This window comes from Sceloporus undulatus, chromosome 4 (assembly GCF_019175285.1).
Source record: "Sceloporus undulatus isolate JIND9_A2432 ecotype Alabama chromosome 4, SceUnd_v1.1, whole genome shotgun sequence".
NCBI lineage: Eukaryota > Metazoa > Chordata > Lepidosauria > Squamata > Phrynosomatidae > Sceloporus > Sceloporus undulatus.
Genome location: NC_056525.1, coordinates 126476119 through 126499022, shown reverse-complemented (window position 1 = coordinate 126499022; position 22904 = coordinate 126476119). Strand labels below are relative to the sequence as shown.

The window sequence follows — 22904 nt, the reverse complement described above, 5'->3', positions numbered from 1 at the left end:
TAGGCGGGAAGGGTTGATGGATAAAAATCTGCAATACATGTCAAAAGTCAGGATCAGAAGTCTTGTGTGTAGGTTAGTCTGAATAATACTTTTATAAATAGAAACAATGAATAATATGCATTATATTAACGCATCTGAATGTAAGATGAAGGAAAGTGTCAGCAGTGATTTATTTAACAAACATGGTAAAATAATTTTTCAAAGTGAAAGCAGATGGCTCTCTTTCCCCATCCTCGAATATTTGTTTGATTTTTACAGGCTGATACTAGGCATGTTTATTTAGAAGTAAATACTTGTATTCAGTAAGGCTTAATCCCTTGAACTAAGTGGACATGAGGGTCACATTCAAATCCCCATTCATCTGTGAGGCTCAGTGGGTGAGCTTGTGCAAGTCACTCTCTCTCAGTTTAACTAAGCCACAGGGATGTGGCATACATATAATGTGAGCAGACTCATATGCACTATCAAAAGGTCCTGCGAGGAAGAATAGGATATAAATGTAATAATTACATAGTAATGCAATAGGATAGTGGTATTAAATGAAGGCAGTCAGCTAAAGGCAGAGAAAAGCTTTTAATGGTGACTTCTTTAACAAATATGATCAAATAACTGCATTTCTCCATGCGACTGATATCAAAATAGTATGTTAGCAAAGTGTCATCAGACGGACTAGGCAGCAGATGGCTTGTTGCTTATTAGCTGCCAGGGTGGAGGTGACATGAAAAAAGAGCTTCTGCTTCTGAAGGGCAGAACTGGTAGTTGTGACAGTTGAAGAAATAGCATCAAGTCCCTTCTTGCTGTTAGCCATAAAATGTCTCCTCCAACAAAATAAAATAAATGTCTGCCTCCAACTAATAAAATCCTCCTCCTCTGCATGTATTGTGTCTGGAAATTCTCGTCCAGCTGAACTGTTTAAGGTGGTAAGGGAACTGACTCAGATCCCATATGTGCAGAACCCATTACCTGACCTGACCACAGCCTGCTGTGATGCATTTAATAACTATTTGCAGATAAAATATCTCACATAAGAGCCGACTTGGATGCCGGTGTTTTAGCAGAATCAACTGATGAGGTGTCCAGCAACTCCGTGGATGAGATTATACTGGTTCAGTTTGAGCTTGTGAGTACCAAAGACGTAGACAAACTGCTTGGCAGTGTGAAGGAGACAGCATGCCCTCTTGATCCTTGGCTTTCATGGCTGGCCATCCAGGGCGGAGATGCCTTGAGGATATTTCTGAGAGACATCGTCAATGCATCCCTTACGGAAGGTCAATTTCTATTGACCATGATGAAATAATATAAAAAATATGAAAACAATACACAGAAGAGCTGTATAAAAATGTAAAGGGATAAATGACATGTAGGTAGAAGAATCTTAGGAAGCTGAATCCCAATCTCTGGAAAGTGAAGTGAAAACTGCACTCAGCAGTAATCAGGAAGAGTAAATCTCCTGGATCAAATGGCATACCAATAGAACTGCTACAATCTATGATCAGAAGGGGAATAATATAAGATCAAGCTGAAATAAAAAAAAAATGGAAACAATATGCACTAGAGATATATATAAATGCAAAAATATAAATGACAAACGGGAAGAAGAATCTTATGAAGATGAACCCCAAATTCTTGAAAGTCAAATGAAAGCTGCAATCAAAACAACTGGGATGAATAAATCACCAGGAACAAATAGATACCAGTAGAATTGTTACAGTCACCACAATCAAGTTCAATTCTAAAATCTGCCAACAAATATGGAAAACAAAGCAGTGGCCCACAGATTTGAAGCGATCAATATACATTCCTATACATAAGAAATGAAAGTAAATATAGGACCATTGCACTATTTCCACATACAACAATTCTGCAGCAAAGACTCCTGCCATATATGAAGCGAGAAATCCCAGAAGTACAAGCTGGATTCAGGGAAAGAAGAGGCACAAGGAATCACACTGCAAACATAAAATGGATAATGGAATGCATTGGGGGGGCGGGGGGGGGGGAAGAAAAATTCTGCATGTGCTTTATTGACTACAGCACAACCTTTACTGCATAGATCATGAAAAGCTATGGAATGCTTTCACAGAAATGGGAGTACCAGAACATCTGATTGTCCTGATGTGTAACCTGCCCTCAGGAAAAGAGGTTGCCATCAGAAATGAATAGGGAGAAAGAGGTAAGGCATGGCTGTATGCTATCACCCTATTTATTCAACACGTATGCAGAAAATATTACACGCAAAGCAGACTTAGATTCAGAAGCAGGAGAAGTGAATCATAGAACTGTAGAGTTGGAAGAAACCACAAGGGCCATCCAGTTCAACCCCCTGCTCTCCAGGAAATCTCAAAGCATCCCCGACAGATGGCCATCCAGCCTCTGTTTAAAGCCCTCCAGGGAAAGAGACTCCACTACACTCCAAGGAAGGTTGTTCCACTGTCGAACAGCCCTTACTATCAGGAAGTTCTTCCTAATGTTTACGCGGAATCTCTTTTTCTGGAGCTTGCATCCATTGTTCTGGGTCCTGTTCTTTGCAGCAGTAGAAAACAAGCTACTTCCCTCTTCAATATGACATCCCTTCAAGTATTTAAACAGGGCTATCATATCACCCCTTAACCTTCTCTTCTCCAGGCTAAACATTCCCAGCTCCCTAAGGCGTTCCTCATAGGGCATAGTTTCCAGACCCTTCACCATTTTAGTCGCCCTCCTTTGGACATGCTCCAGTTTTTCCACATCCTTTTTAAATTTTGGTGACTCATGTTCATCTTGTGGTCTACTTGGGCTCCTAGAGCCCTTTCACGTGTAGTCTTGTTCAGCCAGGTGTCCCCTATCCTATATCTGTACATTTCATTTTTCCGCCCTAAGTGCAGTACCTTATATTTCTCCATGTTGAAATTCATTTTGTTAGCTTTGGCCCAGCTTTCTAATCTATTCTGTCCTCTGGGGTATTAGATAATCCTCCTAGTTTGGTGTCATCTGCAAATTTGATAAGTATGCCCTCAATTCTGTCATCCAAGTCATTAATAAAGATGTTGAATAGCACTGGCCCCAGGACAGAGCCCTGTGGGACCCCACTGGTCACTTCTCTCCAGGATGAAAAGGAGCCATTGTTGAGCACTCTTTGGCTTTGGCCAGTCAACCAATTACAAATCCATGTAACAGTTACTTTGTCAAGCCCACATTTCACTAGCTTGTTTGCAAGAATGTCATGGGGAACTCTGTCAAAGGCCTTACTGAAATCAAGATATACTATATCTACAGCATTCCCTTCATCTACCAAGCTGGTAATTTTATATTTTAAAAAAAGAGATTAGATTTGTTTGGCATGACTTCTTTCTCTGAAACCCATGTTGACTTTTTTTTTGATTATGGAATTGCCTTCTAGATACTCGCAGACTGTCTGTTTAATTATCTGCTCCAGAATCTTTCCTGGTATAGATGTCAGACTAACTGGATGATAATTTTTTCCCCTTTTTGAAGATGCCCTCCTCCAGTCTTCTAGGACTTCTCCTGTTCTCCAGGAGTTCTCAAAGATTATTGCCAATGTTTCAGATTGGAGGAAGATTGAATTAATAATGCAAGATATGAAGAAGACACAATTCTACCAGCAGAAACCAACAAAGACCTGGAGCAATTACTGAAGAGGGTGAAGGAGGAAAGTGTCGAAGTAGGCTTAATGTTAAATATTAAGAAAACAAAAATAATGACTATGAAGATCTACAAGAATTCATCTTAGAAAAAGGGATTGAAGAGAGGCGGGTTGAAGTGATTTCTCTTGTCATTATTTTCTGTATTTGTTTTATTCTTGCTGTTACCCCGATATTCAAAAGGGAGAGGCGGGACACAAATAAATATTTTATTATTATTAAGATAAAATTGAAATAATCAAACCTTGGATTGATTAGAAGGGAGATTGCAATCAAGAAACCAGAAGAAGACTTTGGGGCTGTGCAGACCTCCCCTAAGGGGTGGCCTGCATCTGTTTTCACGGTATGTCAGATCAGGCTGCAGCAGCCACACACCACAGCCCTGATCCAGCCTTTCCAGGACACAAAAAGGAGCCGCAAAAAGCAGCTCCTTTTTGTTTCCTGGAAAGGGCACGATAGCCCCAGTGCCATGGCTTGAAGGCACTCCTTTGGTGCTGTGGCATGTGGACACAGCACCAGAGGAGCACCATGATGCATGCTGTGTAGAGTGGCGCATGGCATCATGGTGCCCTGGGAGTGGAGTCAGGGCATGCATCATCTGGACATGATGCTCCGACTCCGCCCCCAGGCCAGTCTTAATGGCTGGACTGCACAGGGCCAAAGATTGAGAAGGGCAGTTATTAAACAACTGGACAAGATCTTAAAGTGTAAACATAACTCTAAACAGAAAAGTGAGGATCATCCAAGCTATCATATTTCCCATCATCAACTACGGACGTGAGAGCTGGGAAGTGATGAAAGCTGATAGAATGAAAATCAGTTCATTTCAAATGTGGTGCTGGAGAAGAGTGCTGAAGATACTGTGGATGGCTAAGAAGACAAACAAATGCATTCTAGAACAGATCAGTCTCAAACTCTCCCTGGAAACCAGGGCTAAATTGAAGCTGTTGTACTTTGACAAGGCATGAATTGTTGGAAAAGACAATAAAGTTGGGAAAGGTAGAGGTCAGTAGAAAGTCAGGAAGCCTGCATACCAGATGATTGAATGCAATTAGAGAGGTGGCAGGTTTGAGCCTGCAGAACCTGAGTTGAGCAGAGCAGATTTGTTGTTAGCTGCCCTTGAGTTGACTCATAGTGACCCTGTGGATGAGACCCCTTCAAGACTCTCTGTCCTCCACTGTTCTGCTCATTTCCTGCAGACTCATGCCTGTGTCCTCCCTAATTGAGTCTGGCCATCTAATGTGCGGTCTTCCTCTTGGTCTTCTCCCCTCAACCTTTCCCAGCATTGTCTTTTCTAATGAGTAGTGCCTCCTCAAGTACAACAGCCTCAATTTAATCATCTTGGACTCTGGGGGTATTTCTGGCTTGATCTGTTCAAGGACTCATTTGTTTGTCTTTTTGGCTGCCCATGATATTCTCAGCACTCTTCTCCAGCTCCACATCTCAAATGTGTTGGTTTTCTTTTTATCTGCTTTTTTCACTATTTAGCTGTTACATCCATATATAGCGATAAGGAACATGATGGCTTGGACAGTTCTAACTTTATTGCTCAATTGATAGGGGGTATTAGAAATGTCTCATCCATAGAGTTACCATGAGTTGAGTTTGACTTGAGGGCAGTGAACAAAAACAGTAACTGTTAGGATGTCTCACCACTGCCCATTCAACTTCCCCCAGTCTACTTTATTTGCTAGTGATTTACAGGGAAAGGATGAGGAGGCCATGCCACAAAACGTAATGAGTAGAGGGTGGAAGAACTGGGAAATGGGACTTAATAAGATGCTTTAGAAGCCTCGCAATGAGTGTAACAGACTTTCACTGCTAAAACAATGTTGTAGCAGTGACAAGAATGGAACAAACGTAAACTGCACAGTCCACAGGCAACAGTTTTTCTATCATTCCAACATTCATTCACAGTTAAAAACCGTTGTCTATCTCAAGCAGTAATCACATTCAAGTTTTCCAAGTTTTAATAACACAGTCATTAATTATTCTTGAGTCATACTCTTTGCACCCTGGTTTTGGAATGAAGATTCTTGCATTCCTGTTTGAATTCCTTGAACACTTAAAGTGCTTAAGAAGAATATCATGGTGGCTCATTTCTCTGATTTGTTAAGCAGTATTAAAGCCACAGTTCCCTGGTTTGCATGTTAACAAATAGCACCAGCTGAACACTAGCCACAATCTTTGCAGAAAAGTCATTATGCACAGAGAAGAGGGGAGGGTACAAGAAAGCATATATGTCCATGGCTTTATAAACTGCATTTAATAAAGCTTTGGAAGATGGCCTAAGCATAGCTACTTTAAAATGCTTGTTAAAATGACTGTTTTGACAGCCTGCTCTTGAATTGCTGCATCTTATCATTCACAGATTTTAAGAAATTATAATTAAAATGTCAGAGAGTTGTTGATTCTTTTGGATCATTTTATCCATTTTAAAGCCAGATTATTTTTGGAACACATAATTGCCTTTTCTTGGCTATTACAATTTCTTTTTGCAATTGCCTTTTATAAAGCTAAAATTTAGAGGAAGAAAGAACATCCGGGATAGCTTTATTTGTTATCAAACTGATTTGACATCTAACATTTTCATTTGAGTTTCTTATTTATGAGGCATAAATGAAACACTCAATAATTAATGAAAAAAACCCAGCTTCTCCCTGCGTGCCACAGAGCTATAAGTATTCAGTTGCCTTCAGGAGGCATGCCCTGTGGTTTCTGGCTCATCAGGGGAGACAGCAATTTAGTTAATTTCCAGCCAATCTATCACCTATTATCATTATTGGATCAAAGCGGATACCAGTGGCTCTTTTTGTTGGAACACTTTGAGCTTATTTATTTCCTCATTGAACAGATGTTGGCAATTTCTTGGAGCTGTGAGATCCAGGATGATAAAAATTCCTCTTTCAATACAGTCAGGTCTATATCTAGGCCTTTAGGGACCCTGGGGCAGAAAGTAGGACTTGGTAGGGTGGAGCATTTGCATGCTCCTAAGTCCTACCGTGTGCCGCGGGTGCCATCTTGGCACACTGCCGCTTGGGGGCCCCTTTGTCTGTAACCTGCAGAAGGGAAATAGGGAATTTTTCCTTCAACCTCTGAGGCACGAGGAAAGGAAATTTGCCATTTTTGGTGATTTCTTTCAAATTGAGTAGGAGCGAGGGGACCTTTGGCAGGGCACAAAAAATACCCCGTGAGCGGTGCCTTGACAATCATTGCTCTGCATGCTGCAAGGCAAGAAAAGTTGCAAACTGTGAAAATGGGGGAAATAAATGATTATGAAATGTAGAAACTGTGGTAACTGTATGGCAACACTTGGAATAAAGGAGAGATAGATAGATGATAGATAGATAGATAGATAGATAGATAGATAGATAGATAGATGTGAAATGAGAAAATCCCAGCCATGCTAAACAGCAACATGTGGGAGTCAGGACTACAGTGAGGGAAGAAATGGTTAAACGTTCTCACCATATGTCTTGTGTCATGGGATGATCATTTATCAAGGCCCTATCAAGGTACTAACTTCAAAACAGCATTAAGGACCAGTGCCGGCAGATTTACCCAGATGTTTTTATAGTTTTTTGTGGGTTTTTTGGGCTATGTGGCCATGTTCTAGCAGAGTTTCTTCCTGACATTTCGCCAGCATCTGTGGCTGGTATCTTCATAGAATGTTAGCCTGGAAAGGACTTGGCTATATATATTGTGTGACCTAGAAACCAGATGATTTTTAAATTGTGAATTTTAAATGTGGATTGTTTTAATATGTGTACATCTTCTCCGTTTAAACTGTACGCATATCATTTTAAGTTGATGTGTATTTAAATTGATGTGCTTTGATGTGTGTCTGTTAATTGTTGTTGTTCCCTGTCTGGATCCATGGGGAGAGGTGGGTAAGAAGAAATAACAACAACAACAACAATAATTCTGGGCATCAAGCTCAACATGTGGATTACTCTTTTAACATTTGAGCTAACAATCCAGAGCAAGATTCAGCACCCCAGGGCCACAGAAGCTATAAGTCACCACCACATGGAGTTGTGTGAGCAAGGAACATTCTCCTCTTTGTCTTCCCTTCCCTATTGTGCCTGTGGGCCATTGATCAGGATAGTTCTGCCTTTGTGTTTTTAAACTGATAAAGAGGCCCAGGAGCTGCGTGCATGTAGGGTGGCCATTTGTCCCAGAAAACCTGGAAAATCCCAGATTCAGGAGATCAAAAAATGTCCCCACTGGCTGGGCCAGTTGAACCAGTAAACCTCAATTTTTCCTTCCTTGCAGGACAATGGGTAGGTTAAAATGTGGCAGTGGAGATGAAGTAGGAAACTATGCAAGAAGACTGGCACTGGTGGGAGCCTCATCCTAGGTGTTGCATTGCCACTTCATTCTTCCATTCCATTCCTCCTTCCCCCATGACAGGCCCAGAAGGCAGGAAAGGAAGAAAAACCAGTAGAGAGGCCTTGTGTTGTGTGATGATTGTGTTGGTGGCTTGACTGTAGCGCTGGGCAGCATGGTGAAACTTTGCTTCCAAACAGCCTCCAGAGAGTAAAGGGAAGCCCCTTTATTCTCTGGCAGGTGGGGGGGGGGGGGGGGGAAGGGGGAAAAGAGCACTCAGTACTGATGTTGAAACATAATGGTAGAAAAAGTGGAATGATTAATATGTTGAATTTGCATAATCAGAATGAAAATGAATAATATGAATAATTAAAATTATTTGCATAATATGCAAATTAGATGCCCAGATATGAGGGACTGGAATATGGCAACCCTATATGTATGCAGTTTTTTACTCTGCTCCTACTCTCACCTTGCTTTGCTCTGTGGCCATACTTTGAATTACAGCATTCTCCCTGATAATCTCTAGTACCAAAAGTGAACTGGATAGGGATGAAAATGCAGTTCAAAGTATCAATTTCTTTTTTGTTTGTTTGTTTGTTTGTTTCAAAGTGAGCCTTGGGGCTTCCTGCTGTCTCACTTGGAGATGCTTCAAGAACAGCAAGAAAAGGTTTGGAAGTGAGTGTATCCTCCTTCCTTCCTTCTTGAAAATAATTGGGGGAGGACAATCAGATTAGCAGCAGCAGAAAAAGGAAATAATTACTTGGTCAGGAATCATCAGGGGATTCCTTAAGAAGGAAAAGAAATGGGAAAGATCATACTATACTTGTAGAGTTTCCACTAGTATTTCACCCTTCCCCCCTTCTTTTAATTTTTTAAAAATGATTTTCTGCATAGAGGAAACCATGGAACAGTGTATAGGGAAGCACTGATTAAATACACAAGTGAGAGTATGCCTCATCCACAATAAATACTTCACTTGGAAGAGTTCTCTTTGGAGTCTTTTTTCCCCAGACAAATTGAAAACTGAAACCTCTAAAACACCTATCCTCCTTCCAGACAAATCCTGCGTGTGTTTACTTGAAAATGAGCTATCGCTTGATCTGAATTGCTGGTATCTTAAGAAAAATATGTTTTTGTTTTATTTCATTTTCCAGTGTCAGAACAAAGGTGATAATTTCTTGGATACTAAAGTTTAATCTTAGTTTCATCTGCAGTCTTATTCATGCTTATCTGATAATCATTCCAACTGATTTGTAGGGGGACTTACACCGCTTTAAATGGGAAAACATTAAGGGGATTGGGTTGACCAATCAATTACAATAATGTTTACCTAGTAATGTCCTCATACTAAATCTAAGAGCAAAGCAGATGAGTGAATTTGCTCTGCTGCAAGGGTTTAGTTTCCACAGGAAAAAGGGCAGAACAGAAACAGGGACTTGATACTCCACTTTCTAAAATAATACACACTGGATGCTGGGAACAAACAATAGGCTAGTGCTTCCATGCCCTGTTTAGAAACTTTCTAGAGCTAGAGTTGGCTGGTTCTTACTGGAGAAAAACCAATGTTAGACTAGGTCATTTTGTGGTGGCATCCACTGTGGACCTCCAGATTTTTTGGGGGGTGGGGGAGGTATATAGTTCCCAGCAGACCTAGTCAGCATTGCCAATGATGATTCTGGGAGATGCAATACCCATTTGGAAGCCCTGGTGTTCATTACTGGTGTTCATTATTGGAGTAGATGGACACTTGGTTTGACCAAACAGTCCTCTACTTCATGGTACCCAATAATGCAATATATTGACAAGTACCATGCAGTGTAATTTAATACAACCAGAACACTTATAAAGACTTCCAGCCAACACTAAGCACTTGAATGCTACTGACTTCAATTAGAGATTTACATTTGTACCAACACTTACTGTACATTACAATCAATGGGTCTTAAAACACCTCCTACTGGCTGAGTTGTGCCCTCATCCCCAACTCCCAGTACACAAAATATGGTGGCCTCTGACAGAATCTGTTGTTGAATGGGACTCCCTGCAGGTCTCAATGGAAAGGAATCCAAAAAATCTGGTTGCTAAATACAATGTCCCTCTTCATTTGCGGGTTTAACATTTGTGGATTTGATTTATGGTAAGTTTAATCGCAGAGGGGGTAAGAAGGGACAAAAGCAAACTAAAGATAGAGAAAGTGGGCTCTCTTCCTCCATGTGTGCCTTTGGCCGGGGAGAAAGAGGAAGGGAGGATGAATAGTCAGGCATAGAAAGAGACAACGAAAGAGGGAGGGGGAAATAGAAGAAGCAGCGAAGGCTAGTGGGCACAAAAGAAGGCAGTGAGGGAGAGTGGGTGAGTAAAGGAAGAGGCAAGGAAGGTTAGCAGGCATGAAGAAGAGACATCAAGAGAGGGATAAAGGAAGAGGCAGCGAAGGGTAGCAGGCATGGAAAAAGAGGCAGCAAAGAAGCAGTGTTGCCAATCACCCTTGAAGATATTCCCTGCCATCCCCGGATTGGTTCCCCAGAATCCCACCAAATTCCCTGGAAGGGGGTGGACATCCAGGTTGGGGTGGGACCTCTTGGTTGGGGGCCCACAAGGCACTATGGGAAGGCCTAAAGGGAGCAGGACTTCTAGGACGGGAGGTATGTTTGGGCAGGAAAGGTATGTTTGGATGGGAATGGGAGGTATTTTGGGCGGGAAGGTTGAATTCCCTGGAATCTCCCCGGAAATTTGACAAACAAGGAAATTAAATGGAAAGGTTTTTAATTCTCTTGTTTCTGGGGAATTCCCTGGAAATTGGCAACCCTGAAAAGGAGGGCCAAGGGAAGAGGCAGGGACAGATGCACCCCTCATCTCCTCTCACCATCCCCAAGAGGATCCTCCTGAGGAAGGAGGGTGCTGTGGATATTCATCATTTTTCCACTTTTGCAGGGCTCCTGAACCCCTAACCACTGAGAATGTGGAGGATAAACTGTATTAAGACCACACTATGGCTGCATAGAATAGTTAGGTATAAAAGGAGTAAGAAACCTCTGCCTTGACTGTTAGTTTAAATGGGTGTGAAGCTCTTCTAAAGATTCCCATCTCATAAACAGCTGCCTGGCTCATAGCAGAACTGGGCATCTTGCTGCTGTTGGGGACCCAGTCAAAAGGCTCTAACTGGACATGAAAACAGGCAGCAGAGGTGCAAGCTGTACTTCAGAAGGCCGACAAAGCAGACACTAAAGATAAATCCTCCCAGGGCAGAATGTCCTTGCTGGTAGAATTAAGGAAAACCTGTTTCATGCTCCTTTGTAGCACAAACCCAACCATGAAATCTCTTCAAACAGCAGCTTTCAGAAGAGGTTAAGAAGAGAATGGAAAATGTTTTCACCTTTGATCCCTGCTTTCTTTGTCTTTGACTCTAGCAATAGGCTGCAAACCTATGCATGCTTGGAAGAAAGCATTATTGAACTCGGGCCTCTTGGCCTGAAAGTAGACTTCTTTAGAATGTCTCAGAGCATGCAGTACTAATAGGTTCTGTAGGTTTTCCAGGCTATGTGGCCGTGCTCAGGTAGTCTTACATTGCGATTGCATCTGTGGCTGGCATGCTTCAGAGGGGGGTGGCCATGGAAGTTGGGTGGTGTTTGGGTGTTGTATTAAGAGTAAACAAGGTGTGTTGGCATACGCAGTCTGTGAAGAACACCAAAATCAAGCCTCAATACATATCAAATGAACACCTTCTAGGATCAGGGGCTTTCCCCTATAGACAATGGATGTACACATCCCATCTGTGCATCAGATCCGTCCTACCCTGAGGCCTTGCCCATTCAACAAGCAGACACAGATACAGTGGGTACCCATCCCAACCTCATCGGGGTTACGAAATTAAATTCGTTATTTCACGCGGCTAATTTCGTGAAAAAACTTCCGTAACCTGAATGTGCCATAGGCGGCTAATGGAAAAAAGTAAGCTCTGCTGCTTGCCCTCCGGTGGCGAAAGTAGCCCGCACGAGGGAAGGTATTTTGCGTAACCCGTAACCCGAAAAAACCTTATCGTAAGCCGAACAAATAAATCCCTATGGGAATTTTTGTCGTATCCACGAAAAATTTCGTAAGCTGGGGTAATTCGTATCCCGGGGTTACCACTGTACACAGATTAACATGTAAATCACTTTCCTCCCAACCAAGGTTCACACTAATACACACACCATACCCACACACACTTCCTGCCACACCACTCTGAAGATGCCGGCCACAGGCATGGTGAAATGTGAGCAATAATTCTTCAAGAAAATGTCCACACTAGCCTGAAAACCACAAAAAACTGATGTGGTGCTGGAATGTGACAGAGCTCGTTGAAATTCACAGTAGGTATGTAATACAGGGTTAGATTAGAGTCTGAGTTGATACTAGTAGGTCCCCCAATACGAACAGGGACAAAATAAATGCTTGGCTTTGGGTCCAACTTTGGAAGGTATGCTTGTTTTTAACATGCTGCATTGTAATACCATAAAGTCCAGAAGCCATGCCAAAGTCCACGCATCCAGCATGGCTTTTGGGTAGTGTAGCTTCGCAGGACTGCTAGGGAACGCCAACACATCAATTTAAACCAGCATACCTCCACGGAGTGACCCGACGGCCAGCAGTTTTTATAGTTTGGCCTTGTCTAGTAATGGTACCCAAAGTTTGCCTTCCTCCCTTGTCTCTGTTTTCATCTTGACCCCCTCTGTGATGTATAACTGATGCTCTCCGGGATGCCTCTTCTGACCTCATCTCTGTCACCAGTTTAGTTTAGCTATAGCACCCCAGAGCAAATTTTCCTCATCTTAGCCATGGCAGTTCCTATACCAAAACCTTTAAGTTTGTTTCGTTCGCTAAGCCATTGGTTGTCTTGAAATCTTCTTAACTGCGGCTACAGACACGTTCTAAGTTTAATGGAGCAACAAGGTCTTTCATTACTTAATTAAAGAAGACCCATGAAATGATTAATGGTATATGTGATCTATTGTTTGTACTTTGGGCAGCCAATATGTGAGAATGGTTCTCGTCAGAGTTACAACACTGATAATTTTCCCAAACTCACATAATGGACCACGCAACTCGTAGGAGGCAGCGCAAACGCAACCGTTGTTGGTTGCCGTGTGCTCATGCATGCATGTTGCTTTCATTCAGGGCACAACAGAATAATGCATCACAATCTCTTGCCTAGCCAGTGGGCTTCACTTAAGGTGGTGTGAGGAGTGTGGACCACAGCTGGTTGGAACACCACCGTCACTGACTTCTTGTCTCAGCCAACACTTTCTAAGGGGCAATGCCCATGGTCCTTAGATGTCCCTCCTACAACTACTAAATACACAGTAGGACCTGAAATACAACAAGATATGAATTTGAACTCCTAAGCTCCTAAGCACATATAATATAATAGAAGTATCTCTGCAACCTGGTGTTGGGATGAAATCTTATGATTGTAATGTAGACAATCAGAGGGGTGTATAAAACATGTTTAATAGTAAATAGGACCAAACAAGAAAGAGCAGGAAGGCAGCATAATATATCGTCAAAGACAGATGTACATAGGAGATCCATGACTTAAAAAATCCTAGAATGCCAGGTTGAGTGCATCTGGGTAAAAAATTAAAGTGTGGGGGGGAAGAAACAACAGCAGATGTCCATCTGTGGGGTTCTACAGACCCCCAAGGTCAGAACTGAGGATGTGCCAGGTATTGGGGTTACATCTTTGCCATGATGTTTTGGTGGTGCTGGGGACCTATGTGTATGTATCATTGGTGTAGTCTATGTATGATCCCAACTGTGCTGTATCGGAATCGATTAATACCATGTATGGTTTTACAGTTGGAAAGTTATAGTATTGTTCATGATGGCTTTCCTTAAGGTGTTTTTTTTCTTATATGACTATTGGCCTGTGGGATGTGACACAAGAGTATAAAGTAAGGGTTATATCATATAATGCTACACTCTGATATATGTTTGATAGAGACACCTGGGTCATCTGATGCTTTGTGTAGACACCTGCTGATATGGTTGTTGGACCAGGTGTACTGCTTGATGGATACTATGCGAGTTCGATCACTACCGTATGAGACTGTCATGACTGATTACATGTTGCCGCGTCGGTGGGTCAGTTGGTATGGTTGGTGGAACCAGGTGGTATCTACCTTTGGGAGGGGGGATGCGAAGGTAAGTCTTCTATATTAGGTTAAACAAGCAGGTAAACCCAGTGTGTTCGTTAGTCCTATTATTATAAACGGCTTGGAATCATTGGTTCATATAGCTGGTTACACTGGGCAAATTGATTTGATATCTATTCTGTACTACATTGGTAATAGTGTCAGCTCTATACAGGGACGTAAGCCAGGATTTTAGGCAAGGGGGGTTTCCAGACATACAGTGCCACCATGTATAATAGGGCTGTGGGTGCAGTGGCGCAGCAGCACCCACCATGCTCTTTTTCTAGTGGAAGGGGGGGGGGGGGTCCGGACCCCAAGAACGCCCCCCCCCGACGCTACATCCCCTGGCTTATAGTAACTTTAGGGAGGGCTTGAGAGGGCATAGATGATGGTTCTCCTCGTGTGTACTGCAGGTGTGCGCAGTGACAAAAACAAACAAAAACTAGGTTCAAACAGAGGTGCCAATGTCGAACACTTCTGAGGTGATTGACCTAACAGTAGTCAAATACAGCAGGGTTTCAGTAATGCAGTATTTGGCACAAGGCAGGGTCCAGCCTGAAATCAGGCACAAGTTGCTTCTTCCAAAGTCATGAGCTATGATCTATGATAAGATTAGAGATAAGGTAGTCTGGCAAGCTTGATTTTGAGAAACCATGCTCACTAATGTTCAATCCCAGAATTCTTTCTAAGTGCTTACTGATTATCTGTTTTGATCTCCTCTAGAACCTGGTACTGATGTCAGGCTGACGGGTAATTATTTGGGTCTTCGTTATCCCCTTCTTTTTTGAAGATGGGGACAACATTTCCCTCCTCCAGCCTGCTGGCATTTCTCCGTTCTCAAGGAATTCTGAAGGTTATTCCAGTGGCCGAGATTACTTCTGTCCTGGCTGTAATTAATCGATCCGGAAATTGAATTAATTTAGATTAGCCAGGTATCCTTTACCATCTTACCTATTTGTGCTGCATTTTCCCACTTCATCATCGGCTCACATTTTCCCCAGGAGGAACACCGTTCCCTTTCAAGAGAGATTGAGGCAAAGAAGGTGTTGAGTAATTCTGCGCCTTTTCCCTGTCCCCTGTTAACATTTGCCATCTTCCCATGCAGTGGATCTACATTTTCCTTCTCTTCTTTTTGCTAAGTCAGCTTCCTTCACCCTACATATGCCGGCAGTTGTGTGATCTCCCTTTGATGATATTCCCTTCCCCCCATTTTTGTACTTGCCTTTAAATCTTAGCTCAGTTGAAAGTTCTTTGTCATCACCTAGTTTCTTAAGACACTCCCATTTATTATGATTATTATTTATTATTATTATTATTACATTTATGTATATAGCACCATAGGCTTTACATAGCGCGTTTACAAGGAGGAAAACAACAACAAAAATAAAAACAAGCCTGCCTACAGCGCACAGTCTAAAACCACAAACAATAAAATATAAAAATAAACCATAACAAGGTTAAAACAATACTATAAAAGAAAATTAATATACAAATAATATGGACATAAAATCAAGATGAAAGTTTGGAATTTTGCTCATCATTGGAATTGTTTTGAAATATGCCTTCAAATAATCTTCTGTGATTTTGCTCCTATCTCTTTTTATTTCTGCCCTTGAGCTTAGGAGAAGAAGGAAACAACTGCACAGATTTTTTTTAAATTCATTTCCAGCACCCCTTTGAAATCCCTTTCTTGCTGTGAAACCATTTCTGTACCACAAAGTGTGACCCCTGAACCCAGGCAGTCAGCTGTTTGTCTTAAAAATGGCCTCTGAAAACTGAATTCCTTTCTCCTCCCTATACCACATCCCCTCCCTCCATTTTGTTTATTTAACTTATTCCCATAGAAGTCCAGCAAATCCTGAGTTTAAGGGCTCATCTCTTCTTCGAAAGATGAGGTATCTCTATTGGGTGCTCATGTACAAAACGGGCGGCCAGTCTGGATGCCTTCATCAGCTGCCCTTATTACGTATGGGTCCAAAATCTTTTAACCTTGGAATTTTACTACAGGGGGATCTTTTATACGCTGGGGTTTGGTTCCAAGATCCCCCGTGTATAACAAAATCCGTGTATGCTAATCCCATTAAGTATAATGAAATAGCAAAATGGTGTGCCCTAATAAAAAATGGAACATCAAGGTAAATTTATATACTTTTTTGGAACATTTTCAAAACCTGGTAGCTTTAAATCCGTGTATAAAAAATCCGTGTATAAGAAGGTCCGACGTAGTTGCATCTTAAATATGAAAAAAAATAATACTTGCACTGACAATAGTTTCAAAGTTGTGACCTACAGTACAGGTAACTGAGGAGCTAACAAAAAGGGCATTTTCAAAAAGCCAAGAGAACTAGGCTTTAGATAAAAAACAGCTGGGAAGGTGAAATCATTGGCATTAAAAAAAGTTGCCTCATTAACTAACTAGTTTATTTATCTAACGTTCACTGGTTAATAGTGAAATTCTAAACATAATTCAAATCAAGAAGTTAAAATTAAATGTAGGTTGTCCCTTTATCTAACTGAGTTTAATTAGTTCCTATCACTGGTCCTCATTTTTATCACGACAGCTGTTAAACTCAAAGCCTTGTTTCCTTTGGTAGCTAAATCCAAACTGCCAACTGTAGCCATTATCAGATGAGTGTGCAACTGGGGTCTTCTGCACTGGTGCGATTCAATTCGCGTTATTCGCACAATAACCATCATACCTGGGAGTCCTTCCGCATTGGCATGTTGAGCAAATTGGCCAATGATCGCAGTCGCGCGAAGTGCATTCAGTGCAGAATGTTTTTGTCACCCGGTGCTCAACATGAGGAATTGCCGTATTCGTATCGGCCGCCTCGCACATGCTCAGTGGTTGCCCCTGCATGGGTTTGCGACCTTAAACACTTCCGGTTGAAAGGGAGGTCCTGTCATGACAAGCCCGTAAACAGCTGGAGAGCCAGCCTCATGCACATTAACAATCGCAATACAACGTGCCCGTTACTGTTTCCTCTCTACATTTCCTGCTTGGTTTTAATGTTACCCAGGACCTTCCCTTGCAACAATTTAGCAATGCCCGCGTTTCTTACGTGTTGTGTGGTGGTGTGTGAGTGTGTGAGTATGGTATCTGGGGGGGGGAGGAGGAGCAGTTCCAGCGGCTGTCAAAGAGGCTGGATGGCCATCTAAGTAAATGGGGGATGCTTTGATCAGGCCCCATTCATACTGGGGTAAAAGAACATGGAGGGAACTGGGATGATCCGGATGCCCTCCCCCGAATCGCTCCGTTTAGCAAGTGCCCACTAACAAATTGAAATCGAATGCGATTTTGAAGAAATCGAATGCAATTCTGTAGATTGGCCGCTGCCAATCAAGCTATCGTCATGGTGACGTTGCAGGGCATCGGGGGAATGTCCCTCCCTTTTAAAGAGCCAGGCACAGGGGTTTCAGCGCGGCTGGAAGCAGGAGAGAGATGCCTCTCTCTCTCCTTCTCTCTCTTTTTTAATAAACCTGTGGGCTTTTGGGTCAGATACTGCCCGTTTCGGCAGAGAGATGGGATTGGCATGCTTTTTTGTTTTTTTTGCTTTTAAAAGCAACATTAGCTTTCCCTTGGCTTCCCTTGCTGTATTGCTGCAAGAAGCAAATCATTCGCATATTTGCTCAAAAAAAATTGGTAAAAATGTAACATTGATGTTTGCAACATTTGTAGCTTCTCCCCCTCTGCAGAAAGCAAGTGCAAGCCTGGCTCCATCTGCCTCTGGAATATAAACCATGCGCATGGTGCGCTCAAAAAAATATTGTTTGAATTTAAAGGGGGGGGTTGCCTGGACATGGAGCTCCGTTCATGACCTGGATTTTCCTCCTGCAAGGGAAGGAATGGCCAAGCGACAGAGGGCTTGGGGCAGGGGATGCAGGGAAAAAGAGGCTCCTAAAGAATGCCTTCCCTTGCTCCCTTCGTCCCAGGGCTGCTTTCCCTCCCCCTCCCCTTCGATGAGGGAGGAAAATGCCTTGCCCTTCCAGGCAGGGAAGTAGGCGCGGGGGGCAACGGGAATCGCGGTTCCAGCAGCGCTCCTTCTCCTCCTCCCGGCTTGGGATGCAGCCAGGGATGCCTCCTCAAGCCGGGAGGAGGAGGAGGAGGCCGCTGGAAACCGCCCCCCCCACTTCCTCTAACCGGCAAGAGGAAAGACCCACCGGAAGTAAAAATTGGAAGCTTGGGGGTCCTTGCGATGGAATTCCAGGACTGGGTAGTCACACCAGACCCATTCGCACTGAGATCGAACAAGCCCCATCCAGGATAATCGCACATCCCTTATTCAGCGCACTGGCCAACACGCCCAAAAGAGAGAGCCAGTACGCATTCAGTTCGGCAGCCTCGCGCATTCACGTTAGTTGCAGATTGGGCCATTCGAATGCTGGTATGATGGTATTGTGCGAAATAACGCGAATTCGAATCGCCCAGTGCGAAGACCCCCAGTTCCCACCACTCATCTGATAAGGGCTTGTGTCTCTTCAGTCCTCCCCCAAGGCAGGTAGGGAGTACTCAATAGTTAATAGCCACTAGCCATTAAAAGATATCAGTAGTCATTTAAAGATAGAGCCATGTTTTGTCGTAGAATAATATGGTAGGGAGATCTTGTAGCACCTTTGAGACTAAACTAAGGAAAGAATTGGCAAGCAGTGAGCTTTTGTAAGACTTAAGTAGACAAAGCATCTTCTGGCCATCAGCATCCATTTAAAAAACATTTTCACCAGTAACTGCATAAAAATTCAAAGGGTGTGTGTGTGTGTGGTAGTGGTGAAACAATGAATTACTATATATAAAAAAAGCTTAGATCTTTCAAAAGCATGTTTAAACAGCCATGCATAACTCAGAAGCAATTACAATAGCTTTCCAGTTTGAAATTCTACAAGAAAAACAAATGCCCATGCTACTGGGGAGAAAGGTTTACCTGTGAGAGTGGTTCTGGTTGTGATGCCTGGACTCCGAGGCACCAGAACCTCATGGTACTGTTCGCCTGCCAGAGTGCTGTACACTACCTTGAAGGTCGCCACCTCTGCCTCACTGTTATCCCATTCAAGCTCTAGGCGGTCTGATGTCCGAGAGACAACATGCAAGTTCTTGGGAGCATCGATTTCTAGGTTAAAAATAGGGAAACAGACAGTGACCATGATTCTCTTTCTTTCTTCAACTGCAATCCAGATACTTCCCTAAATCATGAACAGCCTTGCCAAGTGCAACATAAACATGGCATTTTCAAATTTACTGTATTGCTGTATGTTTGGAGAAAAGTGCTATGCAGGTGGGTCTTGCTATCATGTCTTCCTGTGCAACTCCAGGCAGAGAATTTAAATCAATAATTCTTACACTGAGCCAAGTAACTTTATTCATTAAGCAATACTAATGATAACCCTTATCATTTATGTAATACATTAAAGTATGCATGGATTTTATCTAATTAGGATAGTAGGAAATATTGTTCAGTGAGACATCCAGTTTATATACATATAACTTCCAGGTTTGAGAGTATAACAAATCAGCCATATTCCCTAATAAAGTTTTGGGTGGTTAATTGCTTTGGAATGAAATCAAGTGATGGAAAGCCAACTGATTAGATTTAAAGCTGAAGCACATTTGATTCGTAATTAAAGGTTACAATGCAGAAATTCCAAAATGTGGTTTAAAATAGGTCTTCACATGTAGCTGCCTTATATTGAGACAGATCATTGGTCCATCTGGCAGTGGACTGTCTGATGTCCCCAACAGGGTGACCTCCAGGTTACACATCCATCACCCACAGCTGGTTCATCCACTGACCATGATGGCTAGGGATACTGGGATTTATAATCCAACAGTTGAGATGGCCTCACAGTTGAATGGTCTGGTTTACTGTGACTGGCAGTGCATCTCCATGGTCTCAGGAAAGAGAAAACATTCATAGTCTTACTGTGTGATAGCCTTTAAAATTTAGGAATTAAACCTTTCTACATGCAAAGTATATATTTCACCTTTAAGCTGTGCTTTCCCTAAAACTAATGAGGTTCTTTGTATGAAGTTGCCCTGCAGTGACTTGGCTTTTTGATTCCTCTGCCTCAATCCTGTTTGCTGTAACTGGCAGATGCTTAGCAGAGGTATTTTCCAGCCAGTTACCTGAGTTCCCTTTTAGAACTGAGATACCAGGACTTTGAACATACAAAACATGTACTCTGTCACTGAACTCTGTCTCCAATTATGACATGGATTGAGGGTCTGAGGTAGTGAAACAAAGGATTTTTCATCCAAATGTACACTTTGTCAAAAAACAACAACCATGCACAGGTCACATTTAAATTCAACGCACTGCATAGTTTTTCAGTTTGTGCACATTTTCACTACAGAACTAGCCAGACATCCCTAATTGGGACCTCAGTAGATGATATTCAGGGTCACTGACACTGCATGCTTCTATACAAAACAGAAGTGTAGTGCCAATAAAGAAAAAAAGAAAGAACCAAAAGCAAGAGCAAAAAAGGAAAAGAGCAAAAACGAACTGAAGAAAATGGGTTCAATGTTGGTTCAAGATACAATCCTCTGCCCATTAATTTGACAGTAAAACACATTGGACTTAGTGGGGCTTACCTTTGAGAATACCTGTATTGGACTGTAGTATAAAGTAGCTACACTTAGTTCCCACTGAAATTGATGAGACTTAAATCTTGACTAACTTGTCCCATTGATTTGTAATGAAACTAATTAGTTTGGCCAACCCGCATTACTGCTTGATAAATAAAGGCAGAGCTATTCTGTAGGGCTGATTCTGATTCAATTATTCTGATAAGGTGATCTAGGTTTCCTTGAAAATAGCTGAATTAGAATCAGTTCTGGGAAAGAATCTCAACTTGATGCATTTGTTAATACATCACCCTTTGCTTTGAGATCTTCTTCCCTTTATTTCTGGCAAAGTGCATTTCCACCATGGTAGTTCTGTAGGAATTTTATTTTATTTTTTTTAAATGACAACAGTCTTATGCTGTGTAAAACAAGAGTGACATATTTATCCTGCAATAGTTTTGCTTCTTCATTTGCTTTTTTAAAATTATAACAATTCATCAAAGTAACTCAGGGAATGAATGACTCAGGAAATCAATAACTGCACACACCCTTTACTCTTAAGTACAGTCAGCAAGATATTATCATACAGATAACTGAAAGCAATAGTATCCATCTGTAATCTTTATGACAGGCAATATCAAAGCCATAAAACAGCTCCAAAATCTGCTTTCTCCTTTATGGAACTGTAAATTAAACCTGTTAACTGTCTATAGCGTTTGATTTATTTAAATTTTCCTAAGTACCCATATGTGATACTAGAATGCAAAGTACATGTACTATTACTTGGATATACTCCTAGCTATTGCTAGAAATTTCTTAGCACTCTTAGAACAAGTGGGAAGAATCTGCTGGAGGTACCAGCATCTAAACATGTCTCTATTTTCCAAAAAGCATTCAGCATAGCTGCCCCTAGACTATGGAACGGACTCCCAGAGGAGAATCGCCTTATTATATCCTTGGAAATTTTCAAGAAGGCGGTAAAGACAGAGCTCTTTCGCCGCGCATATCCTCCTGACCTCCTATGAAGACTATTGGTATGGAATGAGAGCACCTGACCTTGATTGATGTTTCATGTTTTAGCTCTGGCTTTAATTATGTGGTAACTAATGTTGTAATATTGGCGGGTTACACACCGCCATTTAGTACGTAATGAATACGTACTAGGGTTAGGAAGGGGCGGTGCTTCCGCACCCCCCTAACCCTAGTACGTATTCTGTACGTACAATATGGCGGTGGCCGTTCCACACGGCGGCCACCATATTTACGTATTGGACGCTGTGCGTCCGCACGTGTCGCGGCGTCTATGACGTCGCGAGTCCGCCCCTCGCGCCTCGCGACGTCATAGAGGCGTCGCTTAAAGAAGCTCCATTTTGGAGCTTCTTTTTCGGTCCGTGCGGGAGCCGCGCGGTGTGGCTGCTGCGGCTCCCGCACGGAGCAAGCAGCGGCGGCGGCAGACTGCCGCAAAGCGGCGGTCTGTAACTCGCCATTGTAATTGTTTTTAACTCTGTTGTGATCCCGCCTCGATCCATTGGGAGAGGCAGGAAGGTATCAATAAAAACTATTATTAAAATTATTATTATTATTCTTTTCAGTGGAAATGTTAGAACCATAACCTTCTGAAAACTAAGCAAATGTTACATAACCATGCTATGGACTTCCCCTCTGTTAGGAATCTTCATATGCAAGGCATTTGTGTATGAATGTACTTTTGGTTGTGGACAAGAAGTGCTCTACTAACACACTTTTGTCTTGAACATACCTGTTACAAAGTGGGTGACCGCAGCATCACTTTCATTGGTCCCACGGACAGCAGCAATAGAGACTTCATATTTTGAGCCTGGTCGTAGGGCCTGCATGGAATACTGACTCAGGGGAGGCTGTAGCCGGAAGGTGGTCTTTCCTCCTTCCTCATTCTCTAGGCCATACTTCAGAAGAATGTAGTCAACTTTAGCCCGAGGTGGAGTCCATTCAACAAAGGCCACTGTGTCTGAGACATCTCGCACCAATATCTGGGTAGGCCCATCAATTACTAAACATGATAAATCCATAGAGAAATGGAGGGGGTGGGGGAGAAACAAATTACAAGAAAAACAGATGAAGATGAAGAACAGCTTTAATAATAATAATAATAATAATAATAATAATAATAATAATTTTTATTTATATATCCCGCCTCTCCCTACGGATCGAGGCGGGAAAACAGCA

General features: G+C 42.3%; 1 protein-coding gene across 1 annotated transcript in view; it reads right to left on the bottom strand.

Annotated features, from left to right (window-relative positions):
- Nucleotides 1–22904, bottom strand: part of TNR (tenascin R) — a 262076-nt gene that overhangs the window by 62702 nt on the left and 176470 nt on the right. The window contains exons 7-8 of the mRNA XM_042465868.1: nt 22459–22728; nt 19060–19245 (exon numbers count right to left, since the gene is read on the bottom strand). Coding sequence (XP_042321802.1) covers nt 19060–19245; nt 22459–22728 — 456 coding nt within the window. The remainder of the gene's footprint in view (nt 1–19059; nt 19246–22458; nt 22729–22904) is intronic.